The 15,942-nt window shown below is 42.0% G+C and overlaps 1 protein-coding gene across 1 annotated transcript in view; it reads right to left on the bottom strand.

The window, feature by feature from the left end:
• The window catches only part of PLBD1 (phospholipase B domain containing 1), an 86,492-nt gene that overhangs the window by 8,688 nt on the left and 61,862 nt on the right, over nt 1-15,942 (bottom strand). Inside the window, exons 7-8 of the mRNA XM_061125054.1 lie at nt 3,110-3,310; nt 2,861-3,001 (exon numbers count right to left, since the gene is read on the bottom strand). Coding sequence (XP_060981037.1) covers nt 2,861-3,001; nt 3,110-3,310 — 342 coding nt within the window. The remainder of the gene's footprint in view (nt 1-2,860; nt 3,002-3,109; nt 3,311-15,942) is intronic.

Below are 15,942 nucleotides of genomic sequence, written 5' to 3' on the forward strand. Positions count from 1 at the left end.
AAGAACTATGGTCAGAGATTCGTGACATTGTAGAGGAGGCAGTGATCAAGACCGTACCCAAGAAAAAGAAATGCAAAAAGGCAAAATAGTTGTCTGAGGAGGCCTTACAAATAGCTGAGAAAAGAGAAGCCAAGGACAAAGGAGAAAAGATAAATATACCCATTTGAATGCAGAGTTCTAAAGGATAGCAAGGAGAGATAAGAAAGCCTTCCTAAGTGATCAGTGCAAAGAAATAGAGGAAAACAATATAATGGGAAAGACCAGAGATCTCTTCAAGAAAATTAGAGATACCAAGGGAACATTTCACGCAAAGATGGGCTCAATAAAGGACAGAAATGGTAATGGACCTAACAGGAGCAGAAGATATTAAGAAGTGGCAAGAATACACAGAAGAACTATACAAAAAAGATCTTCATGACCCAGATCACATGATAGTGTGATCACTCACCTAGAGCCAGACATCCTGGAATGTGAAGTCAAGTGGGCCTTAGGAAGCATCACTACGAACAAAGCTAGTGGAGGTGGTGGAATTCCAGTTGAGCTATTTCAAATCCTAAAAGATGATGCTGTGAAAGTGCTTCACTCAATATGCCAGCAAATTTGGAAAACTCAGCAGTGGCCACAGGACTGGAAAAGGTCAGTTTTCATTCCAATCCCAAAGAAAGGCAATGACAAAGAATGTTCAAACTACTGCATAATTGCACTCATCTCACACACTAGCAAAGTAATACTCAAAATTCTCCAAGCCAGGCTTCAACAGTACATGAACCAAGAACTTCAGCTGTTCAGGCTGGTTTTAGAAAAGGCAGAGGAACCAGAGATCAAATTGCCAACATCTGTTGGATCATCAAAAAAGCAAGAGAGTTCCAGAAAAACATCTACTTCTGCTTTATTGACTACAAAGCCTTTGACAATGTGAATCACAACAAACTGGAAAATTCTTAAAGAGATAGGAATACCAGACTACCTTACCTGCCTCCTGAGAAATCTGTATGCAGGTCAAGAAGCAACAGTTAGAACTGGACATGGAACAACAGACTGGTTCCAAATTGGGAAAGGAGTACGTCAAGGCTATATATTGTCACCCTGCTTATTTAAATTATGTGCAGAGTATATCATGTGAAATGCCAGGCTGGATGAAGCACAAACTGGAATCAAAATTTCAGAGAGAAATATCAGTGACCTCAGATATGCAGACACCACCCTTATGGCAGAAAGCGAAGAACTAAAGTGCCTCTTGATGAATGTGAAAGAGGAGAGTGAAAAAATTGGGTTAGAACTCAACATTAGGAAAACTAAGATCATGGCATCTGGTCCCATCACTTCAATGGCAAATAGATGGGGAAACAATGGAAACAGTGAGAGACTTTATTTTTGGGCTCTAAATCACTGCAGATGGTGACTACAGCTTTGAAATTAAAAGATGCTTGCTCCTTGGAAAAAATGCTATGACCAACCTAGATAGCATATTAAAAAGCAGAGACATTACTTTGCAACAAAGGTCTGTCTAGTCAAAGCTATGGCTTTTCCAGTAGTCATGTATGGATGTGAGAGTTGGACCATAAGAAAGCTGAGTGCTGAAGAATTGATGCTTTTGAACTGTGGTGTTGGAGAAGACTCTTGAGAGTCCTTTGGACTGCAAGGAAATCAAATCAGTCAATCCTAAAGGAAATCAGTCCTAAACATTCATTGGAAGGACTGATGCTGAAGCTCCAATACTTTGGTCACCTGATGCGAAGAAATGACTCACTGGAAAAGACCCTGATACTGGGAAAGATTGAAGGCTGGAGGAGAAGGGGATGACAGAGGATGAGATGGTTGGATGGTATCACCAACTCAATGGACATGAGTTTGTATAAGCTCCGGGAGTTGATGATGGACAGGGAAGCCTGGTGTGCTACAGTCCATGGGGTTGCAAAAAGTTGGACATGACTGAGTGACTGAACTAAACTTTCTAGGCTGTAACCTTCCACCCAGACATCATCTTCTCTTTCATTTATTCAACAAATATCCAGTGAGGACTTCCTGTGTGTGCTGAGCACTATGTTCAGTGCAAGATGCTAGGACTTACTATGGACCAGTAATATGCTTAAGAATTGATAGAAATTTATCTCAACTCATTTTCATAAAACCTGGTGAAATTGCAAAGGTGGGCTTCCCAGGTGGCGCTAGTGGTAAAGAACCCACCCACCTGCCAATGCAGGAGACTTAAGAGTCTCTGGTTCAATCCTTGGGTCAGGAAGATCCCCTGGAAGAGGGCATGACAACACACTCCAGTGTACTTAGTTGGAGAATCCTATGGACAGAGGAGCCTGGCGGGCTACGGCCCCTAGGGTCACAAAGAACTGGACATGACTGAAGTGAAGTGGCTTTGCATACACGCACACACATGTAAGATTACACTGTCATGGGACTTCCCTGGTGGTTCAGTGGTTAAGACTCCACGCACCGAGGGGTGCAGGTTCAATTCATCCCTGGTCGGGGAACTGAGATCCCTTATGCCACATGGTGCGGGCAAAAGAAGTATTAATTGAGCTGCTACTCTGTACTAGGAAAAATCATCACTGTGACTTAACCAGTGCATGCAACAGGAGTCATAAATAAATAGTACAGAAAACTTTTTTTTTTAATAAATAGTACAAAAAAGAGTACATTGTTATATAAGAGTTTGAGGTGTAGGTTTTACATGTGCTGAACCTTGTCATTCTTTCCCTGCGTGACTAGCAACAGCATTCCCACCCCTGCATCCCCACCATACATACCCCCCATTGTACATTCACACACCACACATTATCCATCATATATGTGTGTGTGCACACACACACACACACTCATCAGACTTCTAGCATGAAGAAAGTACCTCTCCGCAGAACAGCAGTTTGTTCAGAATATTCTACGTATGTAGGAATCTGCTCCACAATGTACAGAGTGCCTTCGTCAAGGCTGTGGTTCAGATTTACCTTCTTCAGGTCCAGGACCATGTACTGATTGTTATATGTGCCTGAAGCAGAGAAGACATGAAGACAGGGTGTGGGTATTGCTTGGCTGATTAACTCAAAATCTAAAAAAAACCGTACACACCTAAACGTTATTCTGCAGGGCCACTTACCAGAGTTGTATTTTGAAAAGACGTCTGCCCACTGCTTGCCATTGTTAGCCATCATATTGGCCACCCGGACTCTTTGCCAGGCCAGGAGAGACTGGGGTACCACGTGCTGCAGCAAGGTTTTATTATACACGCTGTTTGTGGTCTGCAGCAATACCAAACCACTGCTGAGAAGGTAAAAGTCGTCCAGAGACTCCAAAAACCCTACAGGAAACATGAATATATGAATCGGTATACATACGTGCAAAATATCAAATCATCATTGTTAATGTAGAGCTTCACATATACAATGCATTTTGCAGAGTATCAGTTATTATTTCTTTTGGGGGTTTTAAAAAAATTATAAGTGGAGGATAATTGCTTTACAGTGTTGTTGGTTTCTGCCATACATCAGCGTGAATAAGCCATCGGTATATACACGTCCCCTCCTTACTGAACTTCCCTCCTACCTTCCACCCCATCCCACCCCTCTAGGTTGTTACAAAGCACCAGGTTGAGCTCCCTGCATCATCACACTGCAAATTCCCACCGGTTATATATTTTACATATAATATGTGTATATTTCAGCGCTACTCTCTCAATTCATCCCACCATCTCCTTCCCCCGCTGTGTCCACAAGTCTATTTATTCTCTGTCTGCGACTCTATTCCTGCCCTGCAAATAGGCTCATCAGTACCATTTTTCTTGTTTCCATATGTGTGTGTTAATAGACAATATCTGTGTTTCTCTGACTCACTTCAGTCTTTATAACAAGCTCCAGGGCATCAGTTATCATTAGCCTGTCCCAGCTTAGGTTCACCTCTGCAGCAGGTGCCAGTGACCCTCCATCCCTGGGTTCTCCTTTGAAAAATTTTGATTTTATGATTTGACGAAAATACATTAAATCAGGAACTAGACCTAAGGATGCATGATTGACAAGCAAAGTATGAAATGAATTTTAATGACTATTCATTCACCACTTGGGCTGGAGTCATTTTGCAGTGTTTCATCTGAGCAACCATACTGGCAGCCTTGAGCACGCTCTCTGATAGAAAATCTCCACAGGATGGAAAGCTGTATTTCTGGCCTGATACTCTTGCTAATTCACTCCTTATTGTAGCAGCCTCGATGGACACAAGAGGGCAGGCGTTCTTTAACATGTGTAAGTAAGGGACTAATACTAACATGAAAGGAATAGTCTTTCATTCAAGAGCAAGACTGTTTATAGAAGACCAAAAAAAAAAAAAAAAAAAGTAGGCCATCCAGAGTTCCGGAACAAAGAAGATAAACTGTCTTACAAAAAACTTTAGTCAAGGAGTCTAATTTTATAATTTCGAGTTTAAAGTTAAAGAAAGGAAAAGGTCCAGGGAAGGGACAAAGTCCTGAAATCCTGCACTATAAGAGAAACAAGTGTTCTTTGAATATGTAAAATTATATTCTTGCTCTAATCTGTCACTAGCAACTTTGGAAGGCATACTATGTTAGATAAGGATAGAGTGAAACACTCTGGTATGAAAGCCAGTGGCAAATTACATTTCATAGTAAGTTTCTTACTAAATTTAATGAAGAGACAAAAGAGAACCCTTACAGTTCATAAAGCATCTCCCAGGACTTAGAAAATAACCACCTGAGGTCTTCCCTGGTGGCACAGTGGATAAGAATCCGCCTGCCAGTGCAGGGGACACGGATCAGGTCCAGCAAGATTCCATATGCCGTGAGGTAACTAAGCCTGTGCACCTAAAGCCCGCACTCTGCAACAAGAGAAGCCACTGCGACGAGAAGCCCTCGCACCGCAACGAAGAGTAGTCCCAGCAGCTAGAGGAAGCCTGCACAAAGCAACGAAGATCCAGTGCAGACAAAAATAAATAAGTAAAATCTTTTAAAAAATGGACTTTCAGAAGGTTTTTTTTTTTTTTTTAAATAGCCACTTGAATTATAAACAATGACAACTCTCCTCTAATTCTATTTAGATCTATTGCTTAGCACAACCCAGAAGAGTTTATTCTTCTTATCCTACCAAGTGTATTTAAAACGTGCCCCGTTTGGAAAAGTGACATCAACATCGCAGGGGTGTGGGACACTCCCTTTATCTCTCCCCCTCAATCTACAACCAGTAAAACCAGTAAAGCACCCATAACTCAACAAAGGTGCCTCTGCCCCACACAGCAGGATGCTGGAGAATTCCACACACCTGTTATCTAAAGGGGGGTGGCGTGGACCACGTGGAGGAGGAAGAACCAGAGGAACAATGAAGGCAGTACCTGTCGTCCTGAACCCCTGGCCACAATGGCTGGGCCCAGAGCCCGGGAGAAGCCCGGAACAGCTGGGCAGGTGGCCCGCAGGAGTCTGGTGGCCTGGTCACAGCACCCCCAGCCAACAGGCAGCTGGAAGGCGGCGGCAGCAAGCCCTGCAACCCTGTTCCTCAAGCTACAGGGGCACCGCGACTCAGCCTCCCCTCCCCCACTGCCTCCAGCAGCAGCACCCACAACCCCAGTCAAGGCAGAGACGCCCGGTTTCCGTTCACCCCCTCCCTCCCCATACCCAGGACCTGCACACAGCCGAGGAACCTGCCGTCTCGGAGCCCCAGGGGGCGCCGCCAGCAAGACCAGCAGCAGCAAGGCACCACCAACACCGGTGACAATGAGGGCCCAGGGCCACATCCCTGACAGAGACAGTAGAGGGTGGGAAGTGGCAGCTCTCAAGAATAACCAGAGGCAGCTCTGGGGAAAGAACCCACTCCCCGTCGCAAAAAAGAAAGAAGAAAAGAAAAGGAAAGGGAAAACCCACAACAAAACCAACTTGCGCTATATCGCCACCTACTGGAAAGCAAAAGAAAGGCATCTAATTACTAAACTGCAGGCGGATTCTTTACCAACTGGGCTATGAGGGAAGCCCCAATGACTAAACTACTCAACAGTTACTCAAGTGGGGGAAAAAAGTTTTACCTAAAGAAGAAATATTTGACAATTCAAATTTACTGGATGAAGCACAAGCTGGAATCAAGATTGGCGAGAGAAATATCAATAACCTCAGATATACAGATGACATCACCCTTACGGCAGAAAGTGAAGAACTAAAGAGCCTCTTGATGAAAGTGAAAGAGGAGAGTGAAAAAGTTGGCTTAAAACTCAACATTCAGAAAACTAAGATCAGGGCATCCGGTCCCATCACTTCATGGCAAATAGATGGGGAAACGATGGAAACAGTGAGAGATTTTATTTTCTTGGCCTCCAAAAATCACTGCAGATGGTGACTGCAGCTTTAAAATTAAAAGACACTTGCTCTTTGGAAGAAATGCTATGACCAACCTAGACAGCATATTAAAAAGCAGAGACATGACTTTGCCAACAAAGGTCCATCTAGTAAAAGCTATGGTTTTTCTAGTAGTCATGTATGAATGTGAGAGTTGGACTATAAAGAAAGCTGAGCGCTGAAGAATTGATGCTTTTGAACTGTGGTTTTGGAGAAGACTCTTGAGAGTTCCCTGGACTGCAAGGAAATGCAACCAGTCCATCCTAAAGGAAATCAGTCCTGAATATTCATTGGAAGAAGACGCTGAAGCTGAAACTCCAGTACTTTAGTCACCTGATGCGAAGAACTGACTCACTGCAAAACACCCTGATGCTGGGAAGGATTGAAGGTAGGAGGAGAAGGGGACGACAGAGGATGAGATGGTTGGATGGCATCACCGACTCGATAGATATGAGTTTGAGCAAGCTCTGGGAGTTGGTGATGGACAGGGAAGCCTGGCATGCTGCAGTCCATGGGGTCTCAAAGAGTTGGACATGACTGAGCAGTTGAACTGAACATTATATAAATTTTTGTATAGGTAAATATTATATTTCTCCTCCTGTATACACTGCAGTGTGCTTATTCCCAAAATGCCCTCCCCCTGCCACCCTTCCCCTCTGGTAACCACTAGTCTGTTCACTGTATCTATGTGTTTGTTTTTGTTTGGTTTGGTTTGTTCATTTATTTTTAATTTATTTTTGTATTCCACATATGAGTGAAATCATATATGTGTCTTTCTCCATCTGACTTACTTCATTTAGCATAATACTTTCAAGGTTCCCAAATAGCCAAAACAATCTTGAGAAAGAGGAACATAGCTAGAAGAATCATGCTTCCTGACTTCAGACTATACTACAAAGCTACAGTCATAAAACAGTATGGAACTAGCACAAACAAGACACATCAGTTGCTTAACTTCATAGATGTGTATGTCCAGTTTTTTCCCCAGGTTTGGGTAGTCCGCAACTGTTATTTCTTTCAATACACTCTCTTCACTCTCCCTTCTCCTTGCTGGGATACCCATTACCCTAATGATACATTTCCTAATGGAGTCAGATAGTTCCATAGGATTTTCTTTTTTGTAGACCTTAATTTCCTCTCTTCTATCTATATCATTTCTAGATTTGTCTTTGAGCTCACTAATTCTCTCTTCCATGTGGTCTCCAGTATTTCCAGTTCTTTCTAATGCAGCCTTCATCTCATTTATTAAGTTCTTCAGCTCCAGAGTTTCTATTTGGTTCTATTTTCGAATTTCAGTTGGTATTCAGAAAATACCAGTTTCTCTTTGGTATTCTGTTCATTAATTTTATTTCTGAGCTCACTGAATTGCCTTTCAAAGTTTTCTTGTAGCTCATTGGGTACCTTCACAGGGATCTGAATTCTCTATCACTTAGATAATGTTATAAACCATTAAAAATTTAAAATGTGTTCATTTGCACATCATATGCATTAACTGCTCTAAAGTTTTTGAAACCATAAGCCCCCGTGTCCTTGTCTTCTGAAGTAAAATATTGACTCAAGAGTTAATCATTGGAAAATGTGAAGACGTAGAAAGAAAGAAAGAATAGCTGTTGGGCTGGGGAACTGGTAACAATTTAGGCTATAATTCTGCCACACAGAAGAATCACTGAACTCCTAGTTCCCTGAAAGACATGGATAAAGGCCTGACATACATTCCTAAGTTGTTTTTACAAGAAGCAAACCCCACCCCCCCTTTCATCTGGAGAGATGAAAACTGCTGGCCACAAGGACAAAGGCCCTAGACTGGTTGAAATCAGAAGACTGATGGTGCTTGAAGCTTCACCTTGATGCCAGCCAATCCAAGAACTGTCGATTAGCTGATCATGCCCTGCTCCTCACGCTATGAAACGCCTCATTACCCTCTTCAGGGTGGGTCATATAGTTTTGAGGGCATTAGCCCTCTATGGCCCTCTTTGCCTGGCAAAGCAATAAAAGCTACTCTTTTCTACTTCACCCCAAATGCTGTCTCTGCATTTCTATTCAGCACCAGTGAACAGAGGCTGAATTTCAGCAATACTCTGAAGACCAAAAACCTTCCTTCCTTCCAAAAGAGTAGACTCATTGTTGACCAAGGACATGAATGACATACAACTCAGGGTCAGGCATGAGGATCATGAGTGTAAAAATATCTGTGCTGCATGTCTTCACCCCTCGCTTTATCCATACTTAGCAATGGGGCATTGTAGCACCTCCTAGCAAGAGGCATTGTCTGTTTCCCCACCCCTTAAATCTGAACTGTTTTGGCTTAACAAAAGGTGCCAGTTCTAGCCTAGGCCTCAAGAGACCTTGCACACTTCTCACTCTTTTATTACCCTGTTACAGCTGAGAAAACTGGTACAGCCTAGCCTAGTCTCCTAGTGCAGGAGGGCCAGCCTCTAGCTGTGCAGCCCCCAAAGTGCGGCAGAGTTCATCCAAGATCAACAGAGCTGCCCACCCCACCCCAGCCAACCACGGATGCATGGATGTGCCCAGCTGAGACACCGTCCTGTACACTCAAAAGCAATACTAATCACATATGAGTTTACAGCACAAACTTGTGGAGGTTTAGCAATAGCCAGTATAATAATAGTAATCCAGTTACACAACATACTTTGTTTTCAAATGTCTTACTGCCATTTGATTTTAACAGAGATGGATGTGACACTTCGGGAATAGTTTTCTTTTTTAAAAGGAAAAAACAAAGTAATATCTTGGCACCATACTCACCTTTCTGCTCAGGTTTTTCCCACAGCTAAAGAGGAACAATATCACTTCTCAGACCTTGGGGAAGGCAATCACCTATGCTGGGCTGTCTGATGTCTCAAAGCCTATCTGATACTCACTAAAACTTTATTTTAGTTTTAGTGAGTACTAACACCTACTAACTAAACACCTACTAGATCCCAAGCATTGTGCAGTGACCCCAGCCTAGAGACGGTAGTAGAATTCCTTCAGCTTCTCCAAAAGTCACATGCCCAGACTGCTCTCCCTGCCCACCTCTGCGCCACTCTGAGTCTCCACCGGGAGCCCTGCACTAAGGTGGCTGCAGTGGGAAAAACCTCTGCTTCCTCCCTAAGAAAAGGTGTTCTCCATGTCATCCCACAACATGAAATCTTCCAGTCATTTGCTCTGTCTACTCCACAATGGACTCAGTCTTCCTACCTTACAGAATGGCATTCATTTACTTCTCTTTCTGGCAAGAACCTAACTGGTACCAACCAATTTGCCCCTTCACTTTCCAGTAATTATTCTTCAATCAAGTATGGCTGTTTTTTTGTTTTTCAGCACATTTCTGCTTTGCCCTGCAATAGGAATGTGATCAATGAAAGATTCATACTATTAGATATTCAGGCACATGAAGACCATACACTGGAGTCTGAATATCCTGAAGTAGCTCAAATAAAACAATAAGTATAATTCTTATTCTAAAGTGATAATAATCTCTTGGGCCATAAAGATGGCTGAGCACTGAAGAACTGATGCTTTTGAACTGTGGTGTTGGAGAAGACTCTTGTCCCTTGGACTGCAAGGAGATCAAACCAGTCAATCTTAAAGGAAATCAACCCTGAATATTCATTGGAAGGATGATGCTGAAGCTGAAGCTCCAAAACTTTGGCCACCTGATGTGAAGAGCCACCTCACTGTAAAAGGCCCTGATGCTGGGAAAGACTGAAGGCAGGAGGTGAAGGGGATGACAGAGGATGAGATGGTTAGATAGCATTTCGCTCTCAAGGACATGAGTTTGAGCAAACAGGGAGATAGTGAACAACAGCAAAGATTATACAGAGTAAATATGAAGAGGTGGGTGTACATTTAATCAATGTTCAATTATTATCTACATCAAAATTGTTTGCTTTTCTTCAAGAAGAAGTTATTTACTTTAGGTTATATTACTTGTTTACTGTTTCCTTTTCCATCTATCCCATAGCATGTAAGTTCCACCAGGGCAGGAACTTCTTCTGTCTTGTTCACTCCAGTGGCAAGAAAAGGATTTGACATGTAGTGCGCTTGTGCTCAGTCATGTCCAATTCTTTGTGACCCCACGGATTGTCAATGGAATTCTCCAGGCAAGAACACTGGAGTGGGTTGCCATTTCCTTCTCTAGAGGATCTTCCAGACCCAGGGATCGAGCCTGTCTCTCTTGCATCTCCTGCATTGGCAAGCTGATTCTTTACCACTGTGCCACCTGGGAAGCCCCTTGACACATAGTAGGTGCTCAATAAATAAATGTTACGTACAAGAGAGAAGGAGAAGATGGTGGTGACTAACATTTATAGTGTACCTACTACACATCAGAAACTTTGCTTTAGAAGGATGGATACTTTCATTTGATCTTCACAAAAAGAGTGCTTAGATGAGCTATTTTTCATTTTTTTAAGTATTTAGCTTTTTAAAGCTTATAAACAGCATTGTCAGGGATAAATCTAGAACTGAATCTCAACACATGCCTTTTCTACCCTAACATACGTCCGACAAAATTGAGGGGAACAGTCATGCAAATGGCAACAAGACATACGCACAATGGAGCAGAGACATTAGAACCAATTAAGGAGAGGGTGAATCATGGGGAGTTGCATGTTTAAACAGGGTGGAGGTGGACCAGTCAATCAAGAAAAGTGTGGAGAATGAGGTGGAATTTCTGGAAAGATAGAAGGGAAGAAGCTTTCTTTTGGCTAGGTGGGGAAAGATTCAAGGCAGGGGTGGCCTGGCAGAAGTTATCAGCATCCTGGTGCTAAGTTGCTTCAGCGTGTCCGACTCTTTGCGACTCTTTGGACTGTAGCCCGCCAGGCTCCTCTGTCCATGGGATTTCCCAGGCAAGAATACCAGAGTGGGTTGCCATTTCCTCCTCCAGGGGATCTTCCCGAGCCAGGGACTGAACCCACATCTCTTACATCTCCTCCATTGGCAGGTGGGTTCTTTACCACTAGCGCCTCCTGGGTGTCTATTCAGTATCCTGGGATACTGAATAGATACAAAGAGGAACATAAAAAAAGAGTAAGGTACACAGGAAAGCAGGAATGAAGTGCTACAAAATCTATCTACAGTCTTTGGAACAGGTAACCGAGTTCTACTTTTATTTAGTTCTACTTTTATTTCTTCTCCTCCTTTGGTTCTGCCAAGATAAAAGAGGTAACATGAAATTAATAAAAGTAATTTACTCCATTAAAAATGTTTACAACTATAAAGGCAATTTAATAACAAATGAAAGTAGTAATATTATGGATTATGAAGGAGACTGGGCTACATTTTCCCCAGGCATTGAGGGTATTCTTTTATCTTCCTACTTTCAAGTATTGGAACTTCAAACAGGAGAAGGCTGAGCAAAATCATGTCTGCCCAGACCAGAAGGGCTGCCAGAGTCTAAAAGGATAGATTTGGAAACCCAATCAGTTAGAAATGCCTAGGGTGCTTGTTTGAATGCACCAACCCAGATCAACTGGTTAAGAATTCCTATGGATGGCACTTTAGAATCTGCATTTTTAACAAGCTCCAGAGGAAACTGTAAGGGGTATGTACATGTGTGTGGGAGGCGATGGAATGCCCAGATGTAATGCAAAGTAGGAACACATGCATGCTTGGTGAAACATACCGAGTGTGCTCTAGAGAGCTCCACTTACAGATAATTAAGCGGGAAGCCTCAGCCTCACAGGCATCATCATTATTTACTGTACTCCTCAATTAGAACACTTTGAATAGGTTCCAGCTTTGGTTCCCACGCAAAAGTTCCACCCACCCGTATCCCAGGAGGCCCTTTGAGTCCACGGTCTCTTAGTTTTAACCATTTAACTTAGATACAAACGGAACCATTTCTGAAAACAAACCTAAAAAAATGGGTATTTTGTAGTCAGATATATTTTGCTTGAACCACACTGCCCAACCTCTGCGCAGTATGGTTCTGAAAAGGCTGTTTAACTTCTCTGAACCTGTTTATTTGAAAAATACTGATACAATACCCTCCTTGTTAGGTCTTTATGAAAATTAAGTGACATAATACACACCAAATGTGTATTATGCATACACTGAGTGTCAGTTATAATGCTGGACACACAAGTAGGAACTAAACAAATGTTAGTTTGGGGGGCTTTTTTTTTCTTTTTATTTCAAAGACAGGTTAAGCACAAATGAGTTTAAAATAACTTACTTAAAACTTGGGTGCTGCCTAATTCCCACACAACTAGTTGGGTCCTATTCATGTCATTTCTGTTAAGGTCCTAACTTGCTTCAGTGGGGTCTGACTCTTCGAGACCCGGTGGACTGTGGCCCGCCAGGTTCCTCTGTACCTGGGATTTTCCAGGCAAGAATACTGGAGTGGGTTGCCATTTCTCCCCAGCCCAGGGATGGAACCCACACCTCTTCTGTCTCCTGCACTGGCAGGCGCATTCTTTACTAGTGCAACCTGGGGGGCTTACAGAGGATCAACTTACGGGTCCAATCCCTACACTGTCTAGGTGTGCATCTGAGATGCCTTGATAACAATTCCTGAACATCTTAGACTCTTATTTTCAAATCAACAGCATAAAGGGAGGGTGCTAAATAAATTAGTTTTAAAAACATGCAGTTTATTAAAAAAAATAAAAGGGAGGGCAGGATGAAGAGAAGACAGTGAGACTGTGATAGAGATGATGATCTCTTCAGTAGGCCCCTCTCCACCTCTCACTGAATTTCCCATCCTTCTCTCTCCAGTTTCCACATGTCCACATCAGGATGGAAACCTGTCTGTATCTGTCTGCTGTCTCCTTTCCTTTTTCTTTCCATTATCTTTCTCCTCCTTCCTTGCCTCCATAAATATTTATTCAATGACTGCCATGTGCAAGCCTCTGTACTGGCCCTGGGGATGCAGACGTGAATATGGAACATGGGCTCTGAAGAAGTTACCCACAGGCACCAGGGAAGCTGAAAGGACGGGTGGCTGGTTCTGCCTGAGTTAGGGAAGACTTCGAAGAGGAGCTCTTGTGAGACTTTTGTTAATATGGAAAACATTTGGGTAAGATGCATTAAAAGGCAATAAAAATGCTCATAGGGTGAACATTCCTGTAGCAACACAAAGAAATTGGGTGATTCCTCCCACAAGTAAAAATGATAAACTGTATGGTGGTGGTGGCCTAGTCACTCAGTCATATCCGACTCTTGTGACCCCGTGGACTGTAGCCTGCCAGGCTCCTCTGTCCATGGGATTTCTCAGGCAAGAATATTGCAGTGGGTTGCCATTTCCTTCTCCAGGGTACATTATGATTAATTGGGGCTTACCCAAGGAATGCCAAGTTGACTTAACATCTGAAAATTAATCAGTGCAACTCACTATATTAATACAAGATGAAAATTAGATGATCATTTTAGTAGAAAATGAGAACTGCATAAAGTGCAGCACTTATTTATGATAAAAACATAAAAGTAGTAAGAGACAGAATCCTCTTTAACCTTATGAAGGGTATCCACAAAAAGCCTACAATTAACATCATACTTAATGGTGAATGCATACTTTTTCACTCAAGATCAGGAACTAGGCAAGGATTTCCATGCCACTTCTAGTCTATAGTCTACAGTCCTGGAGGTCTTATCCAGTACACTCGTGGAAGAAAACAAAGACAGACAAGGTAAGGGGGAAGTAAAACTGTCTTCCTGCAGAGATGGGCTGATGATGCATCTAGAAAAATCCCAAGAAATCTACCAAAAAGAAAAAAGCTATTAGAATGATAAATGAACTTAGAAAGTTCTCAAGATAAAAAGTAAGTATACAAAAAATAGTATTTTGATATTGTGATGGTTTTTAAATTTCCACAAATTCCTTGGCAATTTTCCCTTGAAATGATAGATTCTAACATCCTCTTCTTGAGTGTGGACTAATCATAACAACCTCCTTCTAATAAACAGAATGTGGTGGAAGTGACAGCATGTGACTTCTGAGACTAGGTCATAATAGTCACTGCTGTTTCTGCCTTGTTCTTTTGGATCACTTGGTTTGCGGGAACCAGGAGCCCTGTTTCAAGGATACTTGAGCAGTTCTACAGAGAGGCCCATGGAGGGGAATCGATTCGTCAGCAGGATCTTGTTGACCATGGAAGTGAGTCACCTTGGAAGTACATCCTTTTGCTTCAGTTAAGTTATCAGAGATTTCAGCCCCTCAGGCTCTGAGTCTTTGCAGACACAAGCCATCCTAACTGGGCCCTATCTAAATTCCTTATCCATAGAGACTATGAGATGCTAAACGATTACTGTCATTCCTTCAAGTCACGAATTTGGGGCATGACTCGTTACATGGTGATAGATAACTAATGCATACATACAAGCAATGAACAATTGGAAAAGGGAATAAAAAACTGATTCTGATTACAGTAGCATCAAAACTCACTTAGGATTCAAATTAGTTTAAGGTATGTAAGCCCGATATACTAAAAACTACAAAAAAATTGCTCAAATTAAAGAAGAAGACCTAAATAGAGAAATAATATTTGTGGATGGGAAGACTCAGGATTACTGACATGTTGATTCTCTCTGATTGATTTAGAGCTTCAATGCAATAGAAATCAATAGATCTTTTTTTTTTTTGATAAGAACAAATTTTATTTTTAATACAATTTCTAAAGGTTATGCTTCATTTATACTTATTACAAAATATCTGCTGTATTCCCTGAGCTGTAAAACGTACCCTGTAACCTATCTTACACCCTATAGTTTGTACCTTCCAGTCCTCCTACCCTCTGTAAACCCTCTCTCCTCCCCACCAGTAACAACTAGCTTGTTCTCTATGAGTCTTCTTTTCTTGTTATATTCACTAGTTTGTTGTATTTTTTAGATCCCACATATAAGTGATTTCATATAGTATTTGTCTTTCTCTGTCTGACATAAGTGAAATAATTCACTTAGCATAATGCCTTTCAAGTCCATCCATGTTGTTCCAAAAGGCAAAATTTCATTCTTTTTATGGCTGAGTGGTATTCCATTGTGTGTGTGTTTGTGTGTATATAAATATATACCACATCCTCTCTATCAGTCATCTGTGATGAACACTTAGGTTGCTTCCATGTGTTAGTAATTGTAAATAATGCTGCTATGAACACTGGGGGGCACATATCTTTTCAAGGTAGTGTTTCTGGCTTTTTTTTTCTTTTTTGGATATGTATCCAGGAGTGGAATTGCTGGGACATATGATAGTTGTAGTTTTAGTTTTTGAGGAACTTCCATACTGTTTTCCATGGTAGCTGCACCAATACAGATTTCCACCAACTAGTGTAACAAGGGTTCACGTTTCCCCACATCCATTAGAGATACTGAGCAGAGTTCCCTGTGTCATACAGTAAGGTCCTTATTAGTCATCTATTTTACATATGTGTTGTCTGTTTAAGTCGTGTCTGACTCTTTTGCGACCCCATGGACTGTAGCCTGCCAGGCTCCTCTGTCCATGGAATTTTCCAGGCAAGAATACTGGAGTGGGTTGCCATTTCCTCCACCAGGGAGAGCCTAGCGATGGTGGCAGAAACTAAGGATCCAGAAAAGTACATAAGCTTTTATTTAAATTGTTTTTCAAATTAATTAAGTAATTAATTTTTGGCTGTGCTGGGCCTGTG

This window comes from Dama dama, chromosome 22 (genome assembly GCF_033118175.1).
Source record: "Dama dama isolate Ldn47 chromosome 22, ASM3311817v1, whole genome shotgun sequence".
Classification (NCBI taxonomy): Eukaryota; Metazoa; Chordata; class Mammalia; order Artiodactyla; family Cervidae; genus Dama; species Dama dama.